The sequence below is a fragment of the Saccopteryx leptura genome, chromosome 3, assembly GCF_036850995.1.
Source record: "Saccopteryx leptura isolate mSacLep1 chromosome 3, mSacLep1_pri_phased_curated, whole genome shotgun sequence".
Taxonomy (NCBI): domain Eukaryota; kingdom Metazoa; phylum Chordata; class Mammalia; order Chiroptera; family Emballonuridae; genus Saccopteryx; species Saccopteryx leptura.
The window spans coordinates 161748012-161775020 of record NC_089505.1 but is presented as its reverse complement, the minus strand read 5'-3'; the positions used below and the strand labels follow the sequence as shown (position 1 = coordinate 161775020).

The 27009-nt window shown below is 37.7% G+C and overlaps 1 protein-coding gene across 1 annotated transcript in view; it reads right to left on the bottom strand.

The window, feature by feature from the left end:
- Nucleotides 1–771: 771 nt before the first annotated feature.
- CLCA4 (chloride channel accessory 4) overlaps nucleotides 772–27009 on the bottom strand; it is a 38749-nt gene continuing 12511 nt past the window's right edge. Inside the window, exons 4-14 of the mRNA XM_066376715.1 lie at nucleotides 24816–24924; nucleotides 23152–23329; nucleotides 22605–22819; nucleotides 17987–18215; nucleotides 13838–14015; nucleotides 12918–13024; nucleotides 9947–10162; nucleotides 9090–9357; nucleotides 6562–6732; nucleotides 4860–5090; nucleotides 772–4261 (exon numbers count right to left, since the gene is read on the bottom strand). Coding sequence (XP_066232812.1) covers nucleotides 3831–4261; nucleotides 4860–5090; nucleotides 6562–6732; nucleotides 9090–9357; nucleotides 9947–10162; nucleotides 12918–13024; nucleotides 13838–14015; nucleotides 17987–18215; nucleotides 22605–22819; nucleotides 23152–23329; nucleotides 24816–24924 — 2333 coding nt within the window. The 3' untranslated portion in view covers nucleotides 772–3830. The remainder of the gene's footprint in view (nucleotides 4262–4859; nucleotides 5091–6561; nucleotides 6733–9089; nucleotides 9358–9946; nucleotides 10163–12917; nucleotides 13025–13837; nucleotides 14016–17986; nucleotides 18216–22604; nucleotides 22820–23151; nucleotides 23330–24815; nucleotides 24925–27009) is intronic.

The window sequence follows — 27009 nt, the reverse complement described above, 5'->3', positions numbered from 1 at the left end:
TTTGTACGTATCTCAATGCAGGTATATTGTAGCACACTCTGTAAGTTGCCTCAATATCCACTTTTCCTTCTCACTGTCGAACTTCAGTTATGTTCTGTATCTTCAACTCTCATGATTGAATCAACTCTCATTGATTGATGAAAGTCACTTCCATCTCAAGCTCAAGGGTAAATCCAGGTTGATCTAAGCCCATGGTCCTCAAAGTGTTGTTTGCAGACCACTAAAAGTCTTCAACATTTTTTCAGAGCATAAGAAAGGTCAAATGTATTTTGATAATAATACTAAAAGTTACTAGTAATTTTTAATATGTTGACATTGAATCTCTAACCTTGAATACACATCTTTTATATTCTTTGTGATGAAATAGCACTCCTGCTGCATAGCAAAGTACAATGTTTGTACTTGAGGAAAACCATCTTGGCAAAAGGTGTGAGCTGAACTACTTAGTGTTTCAAAAGCACCATGTCTTTTTTTTTTTTTTTTTTTAAATGAGAGGTAGAGAGACAGACTTCCACGTGTGCCCTGACCAGGATCCATCTGGCAAACCCTGTCTAGGGCCAATGGTTGAACTGATCGAGCTATCCTCAGTGCCCAGGGCTGACGCTCAAACTGATTGAGCCACTGGCTGTGAGAGGGAAGTGAGAGAGAAGGGGAAGAGGGAGGGGCTAAGAAGCATATGGTTACTTCTCAGCTGTTCCCTAACAGGGGATCAAACCCCAGATGACCACACACTAGCCTGATGCTCTAACCACTGAGAAAACCAGCCAGGGCCAAGAAAGACAATCAACAATATTTATTGCTAATGATAAAATTTGACATTTAAAAAATTAGATTTTTGGACAACCTTTATTGGTTGTAGATAACTTGATGGCTCCCCAATAGTTTTTTTTTCCTTAAAATTTTCAAATATTCTGTTAACATGAATTCACATGTCCCACTCAATATAATACCCCCAACAACATGCCCCTATTAGACCCCCTTTTCTCTCCTCCCCTTGACTCCCTCCCCACCTTCCCTATGGGATTTGCTATCCTGCTATCTGAATCTATGTGTTATGTATATATAATTTCACTAATCCCTTCACCTTCTCTGATCTCATCCCTTCATCCCCCTTCCCTCTAACAGCTGTCCCTCTGCTCCCTGTGACCCCACCTCTTCCTCTATTCCTTTCTTAGTTTACTTTGTTCATTAGATTCCACATAATAAGTAAGATCATATGATATTTGTCTTTCTCTGCCTGGTTTATTTCACTTAGCATAATAATCTCCAGGTCTATCCATGCTATTGCAAAAGGTAAGATTTCCTTCTTTTCCACAGCTGCATAGTATTCCATTGTGTATATGTACCACTGCTTTTTAATCCACTCGTCCACTGATGGAGCATAGCTATTGCACTAGAGCAGGTGTCGGGAACCTATGGCTCGTGAGCCAGATGTGGCTCTTTTGATGACTGCATCTGGCTTGCAGACAAATCTTTAATAATAAAAAATAACATTAAAAATATAAAACATTCTCATGTTTTACAATCCATTCATTTCCTACTGCTCATGTTCATGGTTGCGGGTGGCTGGAGCCAATCTCAGCTGTCCTCTGGGACAACACCAAATTTTTATTGGATAATGCGTACATGGGTCATTGTATGACTCTCATAAAATTACATTTTATAATATGTGGCATTCATGACTCTCTCAGCCAAAAAGGTTTCCAACCCCTGTATTAGAGCATCTGGAAGGGTAATAAAAACCAGGCTGGTAGGCTTTGCCAGAACTGTGTGATGGGTGGATGAAAAAGACACAGGGAAAGTCTAGTTATTGTGTATTATTTCTGTTGCTGACACAGAATTTCAGGCTTTTATTTGCTCAGCAAAAGGCCAGATGGCCTACACTTACCCATTTTCTACATTTTGTTTATGTTCACCTCAGTGGAGGGATTCAAATAGCTTAACAAATGGTTCACTGCCCTAATGATTGTTTTAAGTATAAAAAAATATATACTAAAGGGTAGTTTATTATTTCTTATATTTAATACTTAAATAAGAACAATAAAAGAGGTACACAAAATTAGGTTATGTTATAAGAAAGAGTTTAAAAATATTAATGAAAAAATATTAAATAATGCCTGACAAAAAACAATACAAGTTGTCACCCACTGGTTGGCACTTTTTCTCTTTATGTTTGTTACTGAAGTAACAAATGTGAGATAATAAAATGTAGTATTTTATCAAATGCATAATGAGTTTTATGAAATGAATAAATAAATATTACAAGCATAGTTCTGTCAATTTTTATTCAGCTATGGACAGAATGAATATTACTGCGGACACTTAAAATACGCTGTTGCACAGATGAACATTGAAAAAGAGTAAGGAATGTAAATTTGTGATTTCCACATTGGGCAGCTGCCCAGGCGTCCACCTTAGAGAGAACCCTGATTACAAGTGCCATTTTAACAACTGGTTTGCTGAACTCAACTAAAAGTTAGGTATAGGTTCTGCCGAACCAGTGTGATCCGACTGGACCCCACCACTGGTTCACCTGTACATCCACAGTCGTCTCACTGGCTGAGTGGTTACCGGTCCCCTAAGGGCACTGCACTGCTGATAGACCTGCTTCAGTAGCACTGTATCTAAATGCCCTGCTACACAGCTTCTTTTCCCAAGATTGCTGTGAGAGTAACTCAGACCTTCCCAGTGACTAGGGGTCTCCCATGTAACTACTTGTCCCTTCTTTACTACTTTCAATTTAAACCACAATACCCTTTTTGTCAATCCTGCTAATCATGCCAAATTGATTATGTCATATCAAAAAGTCTGTTCTATGTTTAAAGATTGTTAAAAGTGACCACGAAACTTGGTTTATATGACTTTCATTTTGGTTTACTTGCAAACCTGTTAATAATTCCTGCCAAGGTTACAGTAGATAAGGAGGCAAGTGGTGATGCTGACCTTTGTGCCTGTCCAGTTCCTCAGGAAACTGAACTATGGGGTAAAACTCTGTGCAAAGTGAGGAACAAGGGAGCCATATGCTTGTAAACTTGGACTCATAAGTCCACCTATTCTATGAAGAAAAATTCTTTCAGCACCCTAGTAGGCCCATAGTTACACGCTCTTTTGTTTCAGTTTGTTTGCATCTTTAGGGTCTCTGGTAGGCCTGGCATGTAAACCTGTGCTTCCCAACCTACTTTCCCTCTTTAATTGATCTCACTCATTGCTATGGTTGTGACTCCTAGGCTATGACTCAGTGATAATTATTAAAATATATTTTAAAATTTTGTTTTCTTTATCTGAAATATATATGATTATATTGAACCAAAATAAGAGAGACTATGGTTTGAAAGGTGGTAACTAATTTTTTTGTTAGTATTTTTCATGTCAATGAATTGCACTAAACATGACCTTATTTATATTGTATATAGTAGTATATAATTTGGAAACTTTGGGAAAATACAGTAACATCATTTACATTTAAAAGTTCCAAGACCAAATACAGATTATTTGCTTTCTTACACTTGTATTTGACTATTCACATAGACAATTTTTAACTTTTTGATAAAATTTAAAGTTTTATTCTAGACAGCTTTTGTATCAAATAATATACAAATGGCATCAATATTAAAAAAAGGTTTTTATTCATTACTTTTTCTGATAAACAAAATAATGACTAAATACACTTATTAAATTTTGGTATTGACTTACAATTTTTCAAATACCCCTGGATATTTATACTTAACGTATCCCTTCTAGACCTCTTGAAATTATTTTTATGAGTTCATGATCACACAGGATGAATTTAAATATTCAAAAATATCCTATACTTCTGTTGTTGATGATTTTTAAAACCTTGATGTAAGTTGCCTCGAATTTTTCTTCTTGTTTAAGATACAAATGGTGGCACTTACAATAATACTAACAGCTACCACAGACCCAACCACTATCAACACCAAAGAAGTAATGTTAATTCCAGAAGTAGGGTAATTTTCATCAGGATTTGGATGACTGTCATCAGCATCTGCTTGAGGAATAAACAAAGCTACTTGTGCAATGTTGGATAGTTCTGATACCAAATTGCTTTTATCCACACTTCGAATAGCAATGAATATGTGGGTTGCATTTTCTTCTGCAATATTTCCTTGTTTAAATGCAAATGTTTCTTTGGAGTTGGCATCATTTGGTAACAGATCAGTAGTGTTTACTTGGAAAGCACGATCAAAATTGTCTCTTAGATCTAGGATGCTCCCACTTATTCTTATGATATACCGTTGAACTAAGAAAATAAAAAAGGTACATGTAGTTTAGAAACTAGAAAAGCATACATATTCAATTCCTTTTCATTGATTCTCCTCAAAAATATTGTTTAGCTATGTCAAGTTTATGCTCGTATCTAAAGCCTTACTAGGTTTTTTTTTTTTAATATAAACTGAATTTTTATTTTTAAACTTTGCCTTTGCTACCTTTTCTGTTTGAAAGTGGGACCAGTTAAAATGTGTCATATTTCATTGATTCAGAAATATCAGATTATAGCTCTGGCCCCGTAGCTCAATTTGTTAGAATGTATCCCCATGTGCCATGGTTGTGGGTTTGATCCCCTAGTCAGGGCACAATAAAAAATAAATCAACCAATAAATGCAGAAATGAGTGAAACAACAAATTGATATTTCTCTCACTCTCTCTTTCCCCTCTCTCTCCATATATCTCTCAAAAATCAATAAATATAAAAAATGGTTAACATGGTAAATTTAAAAGTATCAGATTATAAAATTAATACAATTACACATTGTTCTCTTTTCCCACCCACCCTTATACCTTTGCTTTTGCATGAACATCTTTCACATACCCATTGCCACATGACACTTCATCCTTACCTTTTCCAACATCAAAATCATCTCCTGGTGCTGTCCACGTTAGGTTGATCATATCCCCATCAGGTGTGGCTTCAAGGTCTGTGATTTGACTTGGTGGGTACAGGTCAGGCAAGGGAAGTGAAACATTTGAAACCACAAATGCACCTCCAGATGCTGTTCTGGTAAAACTCTCCAAGTTTGTCTGAGTATCCTCATCAATTTCAGGTCTTGGTGGATTTGCTTCAATTTTCCCTGCATTAAAAATTTCTTTGTTTATAATGAGCACAATTCTACTAGTGTTTTCAATGGAATCTCTGTTCCACTTGTCCTCTCCTCTTATATATGTAAAAAAGTGTGGGGCAAAAGTGAGTTTACAGTTGGGAGTTTGTGAAACAGTGTGTGTGTGTGTGTGTGTGTGTGTGTGTGTGTGTGTGTGTGTGTGTGTGTATGGATATTGTAGGATAAATTGGATAATGAATTGCTAAGGAATTAAGGCTTCCCTGAATGGGAATAATGTTATATAATTTAATAAAAGCTTTTTTTTTTAAAGGGAATTTCTTTATTTCTCAAACTACCTTTATCTGGGAATAAGCCTGGAGAAGTTGCTCCAGTTCCTTCTAACCACTTGTGCCAGGTTCTTCCCTTCCTCCCTGTTGCAAGTACGAGCAGTGTTTTTAACTGCGGTCTGCAGACCAGCCCTTCAGAAATTTCATGCCAGTCTGTGACAGAGTTAACCACCCTGATGTTGTGTGAAAATTGTAGACCCAATGATTGTATTCAAATAGCTTATGCTCAGGGTGATTTCAGCCTTCGTGGTTCCTGAAATAATTTTTCTATTTTCACTGGTCGCCATGCGTAAAAGAGTTGACAACTCCAGTGCTAAGGAATAATACTTCAGGTTATATTCCACTCATCAACAGAAGGCTCCCCAAAGTCACAAATAAGGGACAACACAAAAAAAATTAACAAGGAATGCATTTTTAATCCTTATTATCACCTTGCTCAATACATTTTTATTTTGACTTAAAAATATTCAAACTAAACATCTGACCAGGCAGTGGCACAGCGGATAGAGTATCAGCCTGGTACTCTAAGGACCCAGGGTCAAAACCCCTAGGTCACCAGTTTGAGCACGGGGTCACTGGCTTGAAGCCCAAGATTGCTGGCTTGAGCCTAAGGTCACTGGCTTGAGCAAGGGGTCATTGGCTCAGCTGGAGCCTCCATGTCAAGGCACATATGAGAAAGCAATCAATGAACAAATAAGGTGCTCTATGAGTTGATGCTTCTCATCTTCCTCTCTTCCTGTCTGCCTTTGTCTGTTCCTGTCTCTCTTGCTTAAAAAAAATATTCAGAATAAATGTTTGCTCACTTAGGTAACTTTCACATTACATGTAACCTAAAGGGTAAATACTGCTATTGGCTTATGCATAGGTACATAAGATATTAGCTTGTTTCCTTTACCCTTAGTTGGAAAAGTGTCATACAATTGTTGCTATAGGTAAGGTACTCCAAATTAATATAATGGCTGACATGTATGAATGTCTACTAGATGCTAGACGCTGTACCAGAGCATAGGTTAATTTGAAGGCAAACTCCAGTATGACTGAGAACTTTATTTTAGAGATGAAAAAAACTATGAGTTGCAAAATATTTGAAGTCTTAATCACATCAACTCATGATTATTCCAGCCAGCAGTGGGTTGCAGATATCATGAACTACTTACCATCCACTACCCAGCCCGGTATATACTTGGCTCTATTTGGTGGATGCCGTAAGCTCCGTGTGACAGCATTTGCTCCTCCAACAGCCCGTACTTTTAGGCTGTACCTGCCATTTTCTGAATAAGCTGTAAAGTATCTGGAGTAGACCCCATCATTCTTGAAAGTATCAGCACCTTGTCATAGAAATTAAGGAATAAATTATTATTGTCAAGAAAAGGAGAAATTTATACATTTTCTAAAGCAAGCACATGGCCTTTATAAGCATATCTTTTAGATTGGGCTCCCTATTTTGTGATTGACCCTTTGAGGAATATTTCCATTATGCTTTATCCAACAGTAGCTTGTTAAATTGATATCCTTGAGTTACGATCTATATATTTATGTATAATACATTTATAATGTTATATGTTATTTTATAATAAATATAATATCACACACATGGCACACTGATACTGATGTGTATATAATAAATAACTTCACATTATCAACTTATATGCAGATTATTATATACCTTTCTTGCCATTTCTCAGCCAAATCCTGTCTGAATCTCTTACTTTATCTAAACATATAATTATGTCATATCTATGTTCAAATCAGAAACATTTCCACTAGAGAAAAAGTAAATTAATATAGGATTTAATTCTCATTATTGTCACCTACAAATTAACATTTTTATATAATCTTCAACCATCCTTTTTTTTTCTTCTAATCCTCACCTCTTGCTCTATGATCCATTAACCTCCTGATCTGATAGTGGAAAGACCTGTCTATTTTTAAGAATGAGCAATTGGGGGAGTTCAGGAATACTGCATCATAAGCATATTTCTTGATATCATGAGTACTGAAGTTATTTGCTAAACTGCAAACCATTTCTCAGGGCGTTTAGCATTCTAAGACAGAAGTTCTTACAATGAGATTCTTGAACCCAGAGCATCTGCATTTCTCTGGATTGTATTAGGAATACAATTCCTTAGACCTCCTAGGAATTGGGCCCAGAACTCTGTGTTATTAGAAGACCTCCAACTGATTCCTTTGCTTTCGAAAGTGTAAGAACCTCGGCTCCAAGACATTGGTTATGATCAATGTATTCTCAGGTAAAATCATTCCAAATTAGCTAAGTAGCTACCTGGTAAAACCTTGAGAAACGACAAGATGAAGGTAAGTTTTAATGTAGCTTGGAGGGGGTTGGGGGAAAAGGAAGAGTTAGAGGACAGTTGAGGAAAATACTGTCACATCAGGTGAAATCACTGGGGTGTACCAAAGAATCTTTACCTTCTAAATTATTCACAGGGCCAATTCTTGTTGACGATAGGATCATAAACTGAATGAATTACTAATTACATTGCATAAGACACTGATAGAAATCTGTGATAATTCAGATGCCTGTCACATTGGTTTTCTCCTTGCTCATTGACCTCTCAAAATAAGGTTACTTCCCAGAATAACCCAGAGTCTGTTAAAAAGGTCTTCAAACACCACTCACACAGACAGGCCAGGGAGACAGCATGGTCACCACTAGTCTTATTTCCTGCAGGCAGACCTGGTATCTGATGCCCTTGTGTTGCTGCCTCCTCCCTTGGGGCAGTTCCGCCTGCCCTTGGGCCTCAGTTCCCAAGACTATATTTGCAATTTGGGAATTGCTCTTACCTGTCCCCCTTCCCTGCTGGGGGTCCAGGTTCTACCACTTAGCCCCTTAGGGCTGCTGTGCTTCACTCTCGCTGGCCAGACTTTCTGATGTGGCCCTAAGAAACTGCTTGTTCAGGATTTCTGATGCTGTCCTCAGTCTCTTGAATGAAACCTTTCTGTCTGGTAGTAGACATTAATTGTCTAGATGACAGATAATAATGACATTAAATAACATTAATTGGATGTTACTATGTGTGAAATATTTGCTAATCTTTTTGTAGGTTTCACCTGGATAAAATTTCCTGCTGGGCCTGCAGTTCATCACAATCTGCGTCAGTTTTCTTGGTGTCTTTCTCTCCTCCATGCTGCCATAGGACCCATAACACATCCCCGGTAATGAAAATGAAAATATAGGCTTATTTTTTTATTTATTTATTTTTTTTTTAGTGAGAGGAAGGGAAGCAGAGATAGACTCTTGTGTGTGCCCCGACCAGGTTCCACCCTGCAAGCCCACTAGGGGGCGATGCTCTGCCCACCTGGGGCCCTTGCTCCACTACAGCCAGAGCCATTTTTTAGCACCTGAGGCAGAGGCCATGAAGCTATACTTAGCACCCAGGAATAACTTGCTTTAATTGAGCTGTGGCTGCAGGAGGGAAGGAGGAGGAGAAGGAGGAGGAGGAGGAGGAGGAGGAGGAGGAAGAGAGAGAGAGAGAGAGAGAGAGAGGGAGAGAGAGAGAAAAGTGAGAGGGTGAGGGGTGGACAAGCAGATAGGCACTTCTCCTGTGTGCCCTGACTGGGAATTGAACCCAGGACATCCACATGCTGGGCCGACGCTCTACCACTGAGCCAACTGGCCAGGGCTTAGGCTTATTCTTTTTTTAAAAAAAAAAAACCTGTGAATTACCTGCACCATTATCCAAGAGTTCCAAAACTTCTGTGTTTCCATTTTTTGATTCAATGAATGCAGTCACTTTGGCTCCAAGAACAGGTAAATACCCTTGTGTAACTTCTCCATAAACAATCATTGGACTGGGGAAGCTGTTTGTGTCTTGATTCATTTTAGCATTCACTATGATTGGAGGTACAGAAGCATTTGCTGCCCGAGAATTAACTGTTATAGTTAATGTTTCTGGTTTTGTGTTGGCTTTAAGACTATACGTCCAAACACCCGCCTAAAAATTCAATGGAAATATAGTAAGTATCCAAGATCTAGCTATTTTCTGCAGTTCCATTATCCAACTCTAAAAAAAACCTTATCAAAGTGTTGCAGAGTAAACAGGGCTTTGAGATTTTTGAGGCTTTTTTGAAGGTAAAAGGATGAGAGTCAAGGCACTTTGGACAGGGCATCCTGGCTGTTGTCATTCACGGTGTCCAAATTGTGATATCTCTGCTGGGAATAATAAGTTTTAAAAAGTTTTCCTTGGCCTTATTTTTGACCTCAGAATTTGCAGACTGTATGGTCTGGTAATGCTAATAAGGAACGACTATCTACACACCAAGTTGCACAGACTCCTGCATTGCCTCCTCCAAATGACTGTTACTCTACCTAATTTTTCCCCTTCTCTTTCTTCCTCCTAATGCATAAGTTCTTTCCTACCTTCCCTGCCAGCCTAATTTCCAGGACCATACAGGTATAGAAAGTACATTGTATTTTATCTTAATTTTGAAGATAAGTATTGGTACTCATATTTATGATATTAAACAATGTATTTTTAGCTATGAAACAAATCTGGGTGGAAATAAAAAAAGCTGATTGCTTACCTTTGCAGTTCCTGGAATACTGAGATAGGCCATTTTGGAAACTCTGTCCTCTGTGAAACTTCCCATTGATCTTCCATTGGGATCCCAGAGAGAAATAATGGGAATCCGGTTCTCCCATGTGACGAGAAAGAGTGTGTCCTTTCCCACAGTGCTATCAATTATTACAGTTCCATTCATCCAGGTATTATTGCTAAGCGTTAATCCCTTACTTTCAAGCTGTATAAATATATTTTTAAAAAATTAATGAATGAGGAAAAGAGTAATTTTATTTATTTATTTATTTATTTATTTATTTATTTATTTATTTATTTATTTATTTTAAACATAGTTTCTAATTTCTGGCCTGGGAACAAACTTACAAAGGGTATACCACCTGAGGCTTGTGATCTCTCTGAAGGCTGGTTGGGATGTGACAGTTATTAGTCAGAAAGTGTGGATATATAGGGGCTGAGAAAAGGACATAGTATAATAAAAGCATTAGAGCAAGAGAATGTATTTTACAGCTGGAGACATGGTTGTATTATTTTTCCCAGTTGTTTTTGTAAATGCCCACATGAGACTTTAGCATTAAAGGGTGATACAACATTGATGAAAAATTAGCTGTAAGGTATGTGTGTGTGTGTGTGTGTGTGTGTGCAAATCACACTGAGTTTATCCATCTTTGTGATGACCTGAAAGAAAACACTTATTGGTGGTGGCTACAGTATTTGAGTAGAAAGCAAATAAAAAGACAAACACTCATGGTTATTTTTCTGATGTGAAATCTTCAAATAATTCTTCACACATTCTGTAGTTAGTAGTCCTGGATGATAAACATGTCCAACAATAGAATAAAGAGGGCCCTCGCCAGCTCAGTGGTAGAGCGTTGGCCTGGTTTGTATATCCTGGGTTCCATTGCTGGTCAGGGCACACAGGAGAAGTGACCATCTGCTTCTCCACCCTTCTCTCTTTTCTCTATCTCTCTTCCTCTCCTGCAGCCTTGGCTCTACTGGATTGAGTGCATTGGCCCTGGGCACTGAGGATAGCTTTGTGAAGCCTCTGCCTCAGTGCTTTAGTATGAGCTCGGTTGGGACTATGGCCCCAGATGGGCAGAGCATTGGCCCCAGACAGGAGTTGCCGGGTGGATCCTGGTTGGGGTGCATGCTAGAGTTTATGTCTCTATCTCACTCCTCTCACTTGAAAAAAAAAAAAAGAGTGTAAAGAGGACAAAATGATGTTTATGAAGGTTGGACTTTTGAGAAGAGAAGAGAAAAGAATGTTAGGACCTTTCTCTGAGAGGAGTCTCAAAGAAAGTTTTTCAAATCTTTGCATATTACTCTTAGTCAAGTACAGCAAACTTTATCTATTGACCAAGAAGGTGCTGTCTACAATGTGTCATTTCAGGAAATATTGGGAAGTTCCATTTCTACTCCAACCCAGTCCTAAACCCAAATACCTCCATATCAGTGCTGAGAGAGGAGAGTGAATTCTACCATTGAAACATCATTGCAATGACAAAAATCTCAGTCCTGTGTTAAGTGGACATGTCTTTGAGTGGATAAAATATTATTATCCAGTTAAATATGAATGCCTTTTTGAGACGTCCCACCGGAAACTTGTAAGAAAGTTAGAAAGCTTTGGTACTAGGGGAAAATAACTGGGCGGGAGTGGAGAACAACCTTTCTTCTGTGTTCCTGCCACCATTTAAGTGAGGGGAACAAAACTTTTCTGCCCCTTTCGTACAGTTTAAGAAGTCCATTTTTAAAACTTGGAGTACTTCCTGTATGCAAATGTCTTTTTTCTGGCTGACTTTCTGTATCCGGCTCTTAGAGTTAAAATTCTCTTGGAATATTCTATTTTAATGTCCCACCATCCTTTAAATTCTACTAAGGTTTTAAGCAGAACCCAAAATAATTCTCTTAAAATCAGTTCTCCCTCTTTACTTGTCAGTGTTAGAAAGTAGTATCATCATTTTCGAAATCAACCAGATTGAAGCCCTCAGAAATTAGTTTTATTCTCTTGCAGTTCATTTTCTATACACTACCAAGCTAGACCCCAGATCAATTTTTAATCTGTTTGCAAGGTGAAGCTACAAACCAGATCTCCAGATCAATCTGCACATATAATCCTAATCCTGCCTCCTGTAATGTATGTGCTCTTCATCATTGGAGACTAGAGGAAAATAGATTTGTTTAGGTGATTATGTCAAGTTTTAATGTAGGCAGTGACCTGGAAAACTAGAAGATGGAAGACAAGTCTTCACATAGGTGACATGATATAGACTTTGTGGAAATGGAAATGAACAAAAATAGAACTTTGTGAAAAAATATTTTTCAAGAAAATAGTCTGTGTTGACATTTTACATGGGGTATGAATAAAGAGTCGAAGTTTAGTCCAAGTTTTTCAATCAAGTAACAGGGAATGAGGGTGTTATTTAAACACAGATTAAAAAGAGTTCAGAGGAGAGGTGAATAAAATAAAAAGCCAGTGAAAAGAGTGGTTAAAGACATAAAGGAAATCCTAATTTTTAAAAATATTTATTCTTTTTCTCCAAATGAATTTCTTTCCAAACTACTTTTCTTCCTTTTCCAAGTCTTGAGTTCACCCTAACCTAATTTATTCCACAGCAGTGAAGTGTGAGAGAAATCTTGGAAGTATGAGATATATTTTTATGTGTCATAGAAAAATGGATACTATATTATTAGACAGTCTATTTTGTATGAAAAATTTAACATTTTGATGTTATACTGTAACCAAACTCTAGGGGAAAAGGAAAAGAAAAACTATGTTGGCTATTTCACTACTTAGTTCACTATTTGACTACTTAATTTGGCCATATCTAAAGAATAATTTCTATTTTATGCTGAAGTTTTGATTTTAATTAACAATTTACTTTGAGAAAAATATAGAACTTAAAACTTATAATAACTAAATTATTTTTCTTGGTTATGGCTAAATGCAAACATAAAACTTAAGGAGTGGGAACTCAGACCTGCAGAGACTGCTGGGAAACAGGGGCGTTTTCTGATGCCAGGGCTGCGAAAGCATCAATGAGGCCATTGTTCTGAAGCAGATCCGAGGCATAATAATGTTTTCCTCCTAAAATGTAAATACATTAACTGGGTTGTTTTCTAGAAAATAAGTACTTATCACAATTTAGTAATTTTAAGGTAACAGGGTGAACAAATAATAGTTTCAGTATATATTATTAAAAGGGACCCAAACCAGATTGGTGTAAAGCAGGGGTCTCAAACTCGCGGCCCGCCAAACAATTTTGTGCGGCCCGCAGACTAATCCACAAAGTTCAAAATATTTTGGATAAAATTAAGTAAGCCTAGGAGCCTACTTGTATTTTTTATTTCTCTAGCATCCTAGCTAGATATTAGCTTAGTTAACAGCAGTTGTGATGCGAACTACAGTTTCTGGTCGTTTTGTGACACTGAGTAAACTGCATGTACGATTGTGCTTGTTGTACTGATTTTTTTTTGTTTTCAACTGCAGTGAGAAACGTGTTGCGTAACAGTTGCCTTTTGTAGACCTAGTGCGGCCCAACGGCTGTGATCTTGCTCTGCCGCCCACATGCTGAGTTGAGTTTGAGACCCCTGGTGTAAAGATTAACTCTAAAATGTTAACTTATATAAGTCATAACCAGAAAGTGTAAGCTACCCTCATACCTCACTTAAAGAAATCTCAACTGGTTGAAACACATCAAATAATCATAGCATCAAAAAAAAAAAAGTAAAGAGACTTCCATATATTAAGCTCCCAGATTTCACACAGCCCTTAAGGAAAATTGTTCATTTTTATTTATGATACAGTTCTTAACAATGTTGGCCTTCGGATTTTCACAAGAAACTGAGTTGTCAGTCTCGGCATGTATGCAGTTCTATTAAAGGACTAGAATCTATTTACCTGTTACATTGCTCATCTCTTTGACTGCTTCATCAGCAGATGGTCCCAAAGCAATTAAATGAACGATGGCCCCACTTTCTTTCACTTTATCAAGACACTGTATTGCAGAGCCGTCCTCCCCATCAGTCAGCAGCACTATTTCGGATCCATCCAGTTGGGAGTATTTTTTTTTTATTACCTATAAATATAATCATAGCATAATTACTAAATGTTCCTAGAACAAGTACACTTTATAGGAGATCAGAAAAAGATATACAGAGAAAATAAAAGTGTACAGAAGAGAAGAGATGACTTCTGTTTTAAAATTACAGACTTTGAAATCAACAATCCCTAAAGGAACTTGAACATTACTCTTTTCTGTCCATCTGCCGTAGGGACTGTTTGCTCAAATGAGGTTATGTGGGAGCAGGGCTTTTGAACATCCTTCTTGGACTAAATAACAATGGCATCTCAGTCTGAGGAAGGCAGGTCAATCAGACACCAAAGATGTATTTGCAGAGTGTGTTACTGAATATTTCTCTTCCGTCTTTGACCAGACTTCTCTCTGACAAAACTTCAGTGTATAAAATCTGTTGCATAGACAGTTAAATGCATTAAAATACCACTTCAACATTAAAAAAAAACTTAATGATTCTAAATTAGGGAGCTATCAACTCAGTCTGCTTATAGAAAAAAGAAAGTTCTAAGCAAGTCAAGGTTAGGAATCTTGTTATAAAACTTTTATTTTACATCTAAAAGTAACAAGCACAGCCTGACTGATGGTGGTGGAGTAAACAGAGTGTTGACCTGGGATTCTGAGGTTACTGGCTTTAGCCCAAAGGTTGCTGGCTTGAGCCCAAGTCACCGGCTTGAGCAAGGGGTCACTGGCTCAGCTGGAGCCCCCCAATCAAGGCACACATGAGAAGGTTCCCCCCACATATATAAATATATTCTCTAAGCACCACCACCTTAGTTTTGTGGTTGTTACCTGTATATACAGGTAAATAGGTAACAAGCACAAAACTAAGTAAGTTGGTGGTGCTCAGAGAATACATGAATTATGTTTATTGAGATGAATTATATTTGTGGCTTGAGCCTTTTCCTAAAGCTGAACAGTTTACACTCAGATTTCTAAATCTAAGCTTCTATGTAAAAGTAAAAAGAGAATTTGTCACAGGGTAGCAACTATATTTTATCTTCTTCGATAGGTGCAATTGGTAGAGGCTTTTTGGTATACCTTGAGAAATTCAGTACAGACCAAAAGGGAAAAAATGACAGATTTATCAGTGGTTTTCATGGACTGGGAGTGGGCGAGTGTGTAGACTTGCAGAAAAGGGTTTAGAATGTAGAAATCCTTAATAAACAGGGATCAGGGAATAACATGAACAGCCCAATTTCAATTTTTGCATATTGTGAGGCAAATAATGATCATTACATATATTGCAATTTGGGAGAAATATGGTCTGGGACAGGCACTAAAAGCAAACTGAAAAACAGGAAATGCTTTTATGCACATACAGCTTTCATACAGCATCCCCAGGACATTCCCCCACATATTTCATTGCAAAATAAAGATCTAAAGATGAAGCAGATTTCTTTTTCCTTCACCTTTCCTATCCTGTATCAGTTATTTATTAAGCACTGAAGATGTGATAGTCACTGTCATAGCTTCTGGGGACTCAACAGGAATTACATGGTTCCTGCATTCCTGGAAACAGTGGAATTACATTTAAAAATATTTGTTGAGATATAGAGACAAGTGACAAAGATAATATATTCTATAGTTCAAGAGAAACAACACAATATCACAGTGCTACATTTTCTGGAATACTTGCTAGGCATTGAATGTATTTTATACAATGTGTAATTTAATCCAAGTCCAAGCTCCCAATCTGCCCCTAGATCACTACACTACTACTGCTCTTATTCTCTACAATTAATTTTTCCTTTCTTTTTCCTTTTTTTATAAGTGAGAGGAGGTTATATAGAGAGACAGACTCCCACATGCGCCTCAACTGGGATCCACCTGACAACTCCTGTCTGGGACCAATCAATGCTCAAATCAACTGAGCTATTTTTAGTGCTTGAGGCTGATGTGCTCAGACCAATTGAGTTATCCTCAGTGTCCGGGGTCGACAATGGAACCAATTGAGCCACTGGTTGTGGGAGGGGAGAGGGAAAGAAAGGGTAAAGAGGGGGGAAGCAAATGGTCACTTCTCTTGTATGCCCTGACCAGGAATTGAACGCAGGACATTCATATGCCAGCCAATGCTTGATCCAATGAGCAAACCGGCCAGAGCACAATTTATTTATTTTATACAGAGCAACCAGGTTCATTTTCTTAAAATATAAATTGATTATCAATCTCTGATACTTAGAACCCTTCAGTAGCTTTCTGTTGTGCTTAAAATAAAATAAAAACCTCTTACTTTTTTTTAAAGTTTTGAAAGATCTAGTCATTGTCTGCCTGCTGACTACATATCATATCTTCTCGTTTGTCAAATTCCAGTGCCACTAGCTCTATCAATTTTTAGAATAATCCAGTTTTTTTCCACCTCTTTCTTAAGGGACTTGGCCCTTTCTTTTCTGCCTGAACCAACTGCTCTTTCTCATCCTTCAAATCGTAACTTAAATGTTACCCTTCTGAGAGGACCTCATGGCCTCTCCACCTAAGGTAGGAAGTGCCCCTACTTTTCCAGTTACTCTGTCACATCATCCTGTTTGGTTTCTTGGCAACACTATCTTCACAACCTACAATTATTGTTTTTGTTCATTTATATATGTATTATCTGCTTCCCATTAAACCTACATGTATCACAAGAACAGAGAAGCATTTTTTGGAACATGAATATATGTTGAATAAATTAAAATATATGTTTTCCCCCTACTTCCTACAATAAATGTATCTTGAATATACTGAAGCATGAACAACTCTGTGTGCTAGCTTTCATCATCGCATTTTACCAATGAGGTAATTGATGACTACATGGATGAAGAACCATGCTTAGGTTCCAAGAGCTAGGAAGTGATCATCGGAGTCTTCATCTAAGACTTCATGTTAGAAAGCTACACTAAAATGCCATGGAATTCATAAATGAGAGACAGTTTATAAGTGTTGTGAATAGCAGGGAAGACTACATGAAGGAGCAAGGATTTTGAAGATTTGGTAGAATCTTAACATGCAAAGATAAAAAGAAGGAAACATTTTAGGCAGAAGAATTGCCTGGGCAAAGGGACGGAGCTCTTACTACATGGTGGCCATGGAGAGCAGCGTGTGCAGTGAATTGGTTAGAGCACAGAGCACCAGAAAAGGGGAACTCAGAGGGTAAGAGGCTTGAAGAATATCAGACCAAGGAATCAGACTTAATTTATAAACTGAGGAGAGAGTGAAAATTTCTAAGCAGGAAAATGACATATTTGATATTCATTATAAGCTCAAGAAGACAATTTGGAAAAAAATAAGATTGATAATAGCAGTTGTGAATTAAATATTTACTGTGTAATATAATAAATATTGTTCTAAGTATATAAATATATCATTTTATTTAATTCTCATAATAATTCTATGAAGTAGATGTTCTTATTTGCCTATATTTATAGCTAAGGCATTGAGAGTCCAAGGATACTGAAAATGCCTAAGATCACATAGCTGGAAAGCAGCAGTCAGTACTCCGATGTCAAAGCCCGTGACCTCACCAGAGTTCCTTACTCTATGACTACCAGTCCTTGCTACATCTGCTTTAATAGATACACATCAGATTGTCCTAACTAATGTCACAAAAACTGAAATGTGAACTGGCCCACAGTGGAGGCATACCATAAAGCTTTTACAATGCCTTAAAGTTGATGACTTTTGTTGCTGAATCATTCTCATTTATTTAACTAACGTTTATCGAGCACCCATTGTTGCAAGGGAAAAAAAAAAACAAAGCTGCTGACTTCATTGGACTTATACTCTAGTGGCATTTTTATAATAATATATCCACCCATCAGTTTATTCATTGATTCATTGGTCCATTAAGAAAAATCAAGTGAATTTTTTATGTTCTTAGTTCTGTATTTCTTAGAATTAGTTATGTTAAAATTATTGAGCAATTATATGCAGCAGTACTAATAGAAAAATGTCCTAATAATAAAAAAAACAAACTATACATGCAGCATGGGTTTCACCTGAAATGCTGATTCAATTCCAGCGCAGATGGAAGTTCCTCCATCAGCTGCCGTAGGCAAGCTATTCAAGAGTTGGTTTCTTTCATTGGGGCTTATTATTTGGACTAGGTCACTTTTAATGCTGGTGGTACTGTCAAAGTGCACCATCCCCACCCAGGTTTCATTCTCAACAATCTGCTGCAGAAAAAGTGTTGCTGCTTGATTCATTCGATTTAGGCGGTCATTAACCTGAGTGAAGAACAAGAAAAACAAAAAAGTGGTTTTGTTTGGAAAATAATAGCAGATTACATAAAACAGATAAACAGAATTTGTTAAGAATTTTCTATCATTAGCAATTAGTGTTATTAAAGACAGCAAATTTTTAATTGATGAAATTAAAAATATGTTTTTTTTTGTATCATGGAGCATATAAGGAACACAGGCTTTTAACTAGAAGTGATTCTTGGCTGCTAAGTACTCAAATTAGAGGTGCAGGTTAAGGGGGTTGTGTTGGAATTGAGGGGTGGTGACTGACATCTTATAGACTCTTTACTACTCCCAGGGTATCAAGATGAGACCATTCCCTAGGTCCTTGGAGACTAGACAACTCAAAAGTTAAAACTTCCTTGAGCTGCAGCTAAATTCTGAGAGGCCCTATTTCTACCCCTTCTGCTCCTAACCTCTTCCACCATTTCTCCATGAATAGATTAATTAGAATTGGTTCTCTGGTACTCATTAAGACTCACATCCATCTTAACTAGGTGAATGGCCAGGATGTAAATCTCTTCTTACATTTGTCTTTTCCAGTCCTTTAGCACCAACTTATCTGTATTACTTCCTCTTAACACATACCCTAATTTCCTTCTGCTCTGCCTGGACCCAAATTACAGTGAGAGGCCTCTACATCCCCATCTTTGAGGGCTCTCTCTGCCACTTTGATTTACTTCTAAACCTGGCTCTGCCTGCACCCTGTCTAGAGGAGGCTACTCATCTTCTCTCAGTAATTGGAGTATTAGAATGAACTCACTCAGAATTACATCTCCTGCTTTAACTACAGCTGAAATAAAAATTAGGCAGACAAGTGACTTTCATTCAAGTATTTCAGAAATGCTTGATTTTTGGAGTCTGAAATACTATATTAAGGGTAGATAAAAGCAGAGTACTGTTCGGAGTTAAAAGTAGAGATTATCGCCTCATGAAGAAAGATTAAATGTAATTCTATCTGCTTTATAATTGTAATGATTCATCAGATTTAGTAGCTGTTGGGAAACAATCATATCTTTTCTGAATCTAAATTGTCCCCCCCACACCCTAAAAAGACTAAAAATACTCGAAACCCTTAATTTTAATGGCACAAAGAATTGTGTATTGCATAGTTATAAGCCAGCCCCAGGACAAAGGGAAGCAGTAAAAAGTTAAACATTACATTCTTTTAAGAAATATTTTCTTTCAGTATCACATAAATAGTTTGAGGATTTCCATTTTCTTTTTGAAGCTAGGAATCTGATGATATTTCAAAGTACAATAACTACACACACAATTTTTACAAAGAGGCTAAGATGACTTTTTTAGAACCAAGAATAATTAACCATAAACGGTATATTATTCATTATCCTATGAACTTTGTTGCTTAATTTCATGTTCTGAAAATGTTTGCTTCTAAATTTAGTAAGAAAAATGAGAGAACGTCACAGTTGCTTTGCTGGCTATATATTACAGTGGATTATACTTAGAAGGACTTTCAAATGTGGATTTTTAAAATGTAGATGTATTATTTGTCTGTTTTGGTTTGTGGAAGGTTTAATAAAGATTAATAATTTGGATTTACAGAGAGACTCCCCATTCAAGGTCCTGAAAAATTCTAAGTAACTAAAAGGGACATTAATTGGTAGGATCAAAGAGAGAAGCACACCTTTTATTATAGGGACAAAAGCCAGTGGCTATTGATGTCCCTGAAAAGCCTTTCTTTCCCATTGCCTCCAGAGACCTTGATAACATGATAAGGTTGGTCTAGGTCTGGAGTTAAAAAAATAAATTTAACAATTCTTTTTCCAGACAAAAACGAAACAAAACAAAACAAGAACAAAACTATGCTGCATATCAGATGACAGGGAGCTGCTGTGGTTGATGGGTCATTTGGGCCTGGGGTGTCAGAGGCACCTTAATGGAATGTAGGCCCAGGGCTGCTTCTGCAGGGAGGAAAGGGAACCTTTTATATTTCATCTGTCTAAAGGGATATGGTTTTCTTACTGGCATAAAAGACTTAGGAGCTAGCAAGGCCTAAGCCCAATGCTCTATATTCCAGAGAGAGCTTCTGACCTTACTCCTGTCCCCACTTTCTTGGCCTACGTGTCCCCTGGGGCTTGTACTGCTTCAGCCAAGGTGGGGTCACCTGGAATTAACACTGGACAGCAGCATCTCTCTGGGTTCATTCCTGAGGGTGAGGTCATCCTCCAGCTCTGAAGGGAACTCTGTGAGGTGGGGGGGGGGGGGGGGAAGGGCTGAACTGCCCCTTCACCCCCACTGGCAAGCTTTTCTGCTTTGGTCTGCAGAACTGGGACGAGACTTGGGCACATTGTTTCCCCCCTCCCTCCCCCCACCCCAACTCCTTCACTCCAAGGAAAAGACTCATGAAATGGCTTCATCTTCAAGGTTTTAGGGGCTTGATTTACTTTCCCTCTTAGGTGAATTTTAAGTGTGCTCAGAGAAGTATGGCTGCCCAAAGGATTCCTGGACTTATTATTTTGGGGGAGAAGGCAAAGATTCGGGCTTCCCCCCAAACTCCCTAGCTCATCCCTTAGATTTTCCCGGATAACCTAGGCCCCTCTGGAAGCAGGTGAGGCGGGGAACAGAAGGGCTCCCATGTGCCCTCATGCTCACATTCAAAAATTGCTAAAAATGTTAAAATAAAATATGGTTTCCTTTTTATCTTGACAAATCAATGATAAAATCAAAAAGACATTAATAAAGCTTTGGTCTTTATATAATGAAATATCAAGATGGCTGAATTTAACTGTTTTTGCATGTTTGGATAAGCTAGTAACATCTTGTATGAGTAACAAAAGATCAATATTTCAGAAATTATTTTATTCCACAATATTTTATTTTCTTGATTTTGGCAAAACACTAATTATGTTGTTAAAATAAAGATTTTAATGTAATTTGTGTTCAACTAACAGTAATAACAAAAAAGGTTACAAATAAAATGCAATTATATTCAAAATGCTTAATATTTGAGTATATTTTTATCAAAATGTAAGTTAAAGAAAACATAAATTTTAAATTATAGTTTGTATATTTTAAGAGTTTGTTTTAAAAATATTTATATTATCTATTATAATTAAGAGACAAAATAAAAATAATACATGAATACAGCAACATTTTAAATAAAATTATTTAAATATGGCTGAATCTTTCAATTCAATTCTAAATATTTGATTAAATCTCATTTAATATGTTTGTAAAAATTTAATTATTAGTTGACTTTGGGTTATGGCACACAATGCAATCAACAGTTCAAATGCCAAGGAGATGTTCACCTAAATAGACTGTCATCTCTCCTTCCCGAAACTTCCAGAACACTGGGATGTGCCGGTGGCTAGCACTGATGTTCTTTCTAAAACCCTGTAATATTGTGAATTATTCTCCACCCTTTTCAGTAACCAAATAATCCCCTATTTGTCAAATACATTGTTTCTGATTTTTAGCATACTCAGTCCTGGCTCAAATGTACCCCCCTTCTGGGTGCTTTATCATATTACATCTTCTCTTTTGTAGTCCACTATTTTAATAATTATTTATTGAGCACCTGTATGTGGTAAACCTTGTTCCTGGCAAAAGTGAGACAAAGATGAATAAGACATGGTTTCAAGTCCTAGGGGACATGGTTCCTAGAGGATATGGTTTCAAGCACTAGAGGAGCTCCTAGTATAGGAGGAGAGACCAGCAGAAGGGCCTTTAGCCCAACCTGGATGACCAGCCCCTCTCCTGGAGTAGATAGGTGCCTGTACCAAATTTTGAAGAAGGATGAGTTAACTAAGTAATGGGGAAGAGAAAGTTTCTCTATGCAGCTGCAAACGCTTTAAGGCTATGGTTCTCTATTCCTAGAGTCTACCATTTACTAAATGATGGGGGAGGAATGAGTGGCTGAATCAGACTATATCTTCCTTATGGTGATGCTTTTCATTTCTATCTTTAATCATAAAGAGGTATTTATATAGATGATAAATAAGACTGACTCTGAATGGACTTCAGCAATACACTCTGTCCTCCTGTACGTCAAGTATTTCCAGTAGATAAAGGGGGAAGTTGAGAAAACATTTCCATATTTTTATCTCTTGTTCTGATCTTCTAAATTAAATCTTTACTAATGAGCCTAAAAGTCCTACTCAAAAAACCCTCCATTTTCTGAAAATAAGAGTCTATCATGTTATGTCTTTTAAATTTTTGTGCCACTCTTTTTTCATTACAATATTTACTGCCTATCCTGAGGTCATGATTACAAAGATGTGATGGGACTTATGCCACCAAGCAAGTTAGAACAACCTAGATGAAGATAATGTTCAGCATGTTCTTAGGCATTCAGTCATCGTTAGCCACTATGTCTAGGAAATATGGATCCATGGACTTACTTACCCCCATGCTTCCAGATTTATCAAGAACCAAGCACAGAATTCTTTCTCCGATCCTCAGCAATGAGAAGACAGGTGAAGGGGGTGATTGCACCATAGGCGTGCTGTTTTTTATGTCCTCAGAATTGCTGATCACCTCCCATATGCTTTTGTAACTGCATTTCTCGTTTTGCAGGCTTGGCGCTTCTCGGTTATGGTTTTTTTCATTACAGAATTCAACAACCTAAAAGGTTAATAAAATGAAAGAAAATGTTTTATATATGATACACTTAAAAATGCAACTAAAAATTTGATAAAAACAGAAAATCTGCTCTGCAAATATACTATTTATTTAATGACATAAGATTCATTGAGGATTCATATAATGGTAAGGTGGATTTTCAATAATAGCAATAACAAGTAACATTAGTTAAGTGCTTACAATGTGCCAATGTTCAAAGAGCTATGTATTAATACATATAATCCCTCAGGTCACCTGCACAGGTATTTTTTAAACATGATAACATGTCCTTTGATTTCAAATATACAATATGAAGAAATAATTGACATACTTACAGAATTGATACCTTGCATAAACATTATGGATGTCTTTTCAGATTGATCTTTATTAGGGAAAAATTGACACTCTTTCTGATACAGTTTTGTCTTAGGATCAGGTCTGCACATCTTAGTTATACAGCTGTTTCCTTGACATGTTTGAACTCTATTCACACCAGTAATATGTGCGGAACACCTGAAAATATGTGACAGTCTTTGAGGCAACCTACCCATTTACAGTTTTTTGAAAATTTTAAGTGTTTCTATTCAGAACGATCCTTACATCAAGGTCTTTATTCTTATTTGACAACAAAGGTTAAGGATTTCTACCAGAGCACTTTCCCAAAAAATTTCAGAGGGAATTTTAAGTGGTATCTCCAGTATGCAATGGCTGAGTTATCTGCTGAGATTAAAGTTGCTGCTGACCTGCTTACACAAATGGCTGTGGGTTCCCCTTTTCCAACCATCTCTCATGGTAGCTGTGTGGTAGTAAATGCATTGCAGGCATCTGAACAAAGCAACTTGTGAAATCATTTACCCTCGGTAACACCTTAACTTAAAGTTCTTTGTTTTTTCAAAGAAGGGCTCTCCAAAAGAATAGAATGTGGCATAACTACAAGTATTTTGATTATTCAAGGAGAATTTTAGTCCAAAGTGAAATGTGGTCTGAAGGAAACATGGAAGTACTGCTAAGGCAGTAAAGAGTGGTGGAGGCATTTTAGACCTATGTTTTATTGCATGGAATTGGCCACAGGTGGCGGTAATTATAACATGCTGGGGTCTTTTCAATGTGTTTCCAGTTCATATTTAAGAAACAATGGCTAGGTTTCATTCAGCCATTTAGGGAATCTCCTACATATATGTATGCTTCTATTGCCTCAGAACTCAGTGAATGTAATCATGTTATCTATATTAGCAATCATGATGAATTTTTTGCAGTGGAAATGAGACATTTAGGGGAATATGATATAATCAAAAGGAACCAATCTAGTACTCTTTAAAATATGTGTCCTGAAAATGGTGCTATGGGCTGATAAAGGGTCTTCATTGAAATGGTATTCTTTGAGTTTGTAAATTTTTGATAAGTCCCCAGCCCCAGCAGGTCATTTAGAGTTGATTTAACTGATGGCACATAATTTTAGATAGATTTTCTCTAACCATTCTGTTCTCTTTGCCTCAGAACAAAGAGGATTGTCTATTAATAACTGTGATGTTATACTGGCATTTTAAAATGAATTTTATAAATCCCAAGAAATTCCTGTTTGGCTCCTTGAAGCTGCTTGATTTTTTTACTCAGCCAGCAGTTACCACTATTTATTAACAGTTTTATTTTCATTCCTGTGTAATGTAAAATGTAAATAATTTTGATCTTTCAGTATACAATACAACCCTTTACACAGAGCACAGCTTCAGTGTAAATGTGTCCCGGAATCATTTAAAAATATGTCAACTTGGCTCCCAAATGTTCTTGAAGTTATGTATATTTTCAACTGGTGATGAGCTACTTTGTGATATATTTTCTAGAATAAATCAGAAATAAACAGAAAAGCACTGTTTTGTGATATAGCATCTATTATCTGCATTGGAACAAAATGAATGATTGGTATTTCAAATAAATCAAACTAGAGAAAATAGAAAGGTACATCCTGAATTAAAATTTAAAGAAATTTAAATGGCCATGCCTTGTTGCTTCAATTCTTTTTGACTTAGCGCTGTAGAAAGGCTTATCGTCATTGTACTCATCAAACACTCCCCAGCGGAGATGGGCCCACTCATGGACAAACAGTCTACCTGTAGGAAAGTATTTTAAAAACATGATCATAATTCAGGTGATGAAATTTATTCTTCAAATATTTAAGAAATGTTTTTTAAATAAAAATAATTATATTTGTTTTATAAATAAATGCCAATGTTTACTTTTTTTTTTTTTTTTTGTATTTTTCTGAAGTTGGAAACAGGGAGGCAGTCAGACAGACTCCCGCATGCGCCTGACCGGGATCCACCTGGCATGCCCACCAGGGGGCGATGCTCTGCCCATCTGGGGCTCCGTTGCAACCAGAACCATTCTAGCGCCTGAGGCAGAACCCATAGAGCCATCCTTAGCGCCCGGGCCAACTTTGCTCCAATGGAGCCTTGGCTGTGGGAGGGGAAGAGAGAGACAGAGAGGAAGGAGAGGGGGAGGGGTGGAGAAGCAGATGGGTGCTTCTCCTGTGTACCCTGGCTGGGAATTGAACCCGGGACTCCTGCATGCCAGGCCGATGCTCTATCACTGAGCCAACTGGCCAGGGCCTAGATTTTTTTTATTTATTTCTCTGAAGCTGGAAAAGGGGAGAGACAGACAGACTCCCGCATGCGCCCGACCGGGATCCACCTGGCACGCCCACCAGGGGGCAACGCTCTGCCCACCAGGGGGCGATGCTCTGCCCCTCCGGGGGGTCGCTCTGTCGCGACCAGAGCCACTCTAGCACCTGGGGCAGAGGCCAAGGAGCCATCCCCAGCGCCCGGGCCATCTTTGCTCCAATGGAGCCTCGCTGCTCCAGGAGGGGAAGAGAGAGACAGAAAAGAAGGAGAGGGGGAGGGGTGAAGAAGCAGATGGGTGCTTTTCCTGTGTGCCCTGGCCGGGAATTGAACCTGGGACTTCTGCATGCCAGGCCGATGCTCTACCACTGAGCCAACCAGCCAGGGCCTACATTTTTGTTTTTTAAGAGAGCATATAGCATTGCATTGAATTATAATGTGATATGTAGTATATTATCTTTTTATTCTACAACATGTTAAATCAATGAAACATTTATATGTGTATGTATGTATATATGTACGTATATGTATGTATATGCTATAGACAGACTAGACTGGGCTTTAGGTTTTGGCTGGTGGGGAGCAAAAGAATCTTACCTATCACAATGTTTTTGTTTCTATGAAGTTCACTTCTACTAACAACATAAACAAATATGTAAAACATGTGGAACCAAAATTTCACGACAGCAAAATTAAATGTTAAAAAATGTCTATAAATGTTTCTTAGGGATTTGATAATGAAAAATTAAAGATTAAAAACATTGCTGTAGGTCCTATATAATGTTGGAGATATCTAAATGAAGTGAATTATTTATATTACTTAACACATACAAGCATTAATTATGTAAAAATAATTATTATTAATTATAGATTCAAAACCATACTAGGTACTAGGAAATATAAAGATGAGTGAGATATATTCCTTTACTAGGATATGCTTAGAGAGGAGTCAAAATAAAAATAATATTTTATCTAAGAATTTCAGGGTAAATGGAAGAATAAGGTTAAATCCACAGCTTGACATGCAGGAGGGAAAAAAACAAGAAGAGGCCCTGGCCGGTTGGCTCAGTGGTAGAGCATCGGCCTGGCGTGCAGAAGTCCCGGGTTCGATTCCTGGCCAGGGCACACAGGAGAAGCGCCCATCTGCTTCTCCACCCCTCCCCCTCTCCTTCCTCTCTGTCTGTCTCCCCTCCCACAGCCGACGCTCCATTGGAGCAAAGATGGCCCGGGCGCTGGGGATGGCTCCTTGGCCTCTGCCCCAGGCGCTAAAGTGGCTCTGGTTGCGGCAGAGCAACGCCCTGGAGGGGCAGAGCATCGCCCCCTGGTGGGCAGAGCGTCGCCCCCTGGTGGGCGTGCCGGGTGGATCCCGGTTGGGCACATGCAGGAGTCTGTCTGACTGTCTCTCCCCGTTTCTAGCTTCAGAAAAATACAAAAAACAAAAAACAAACAAAAAAAAGAATTTGAAGAATTTTTGTTCTAACAACATTAGGAAATACTTCAAAGAAAGTAAAAATAGGGAAGGGGAAGTTGGGAACAGTCTATTCTGCTACAATGTATTTATCTAACTCAAATTAACTC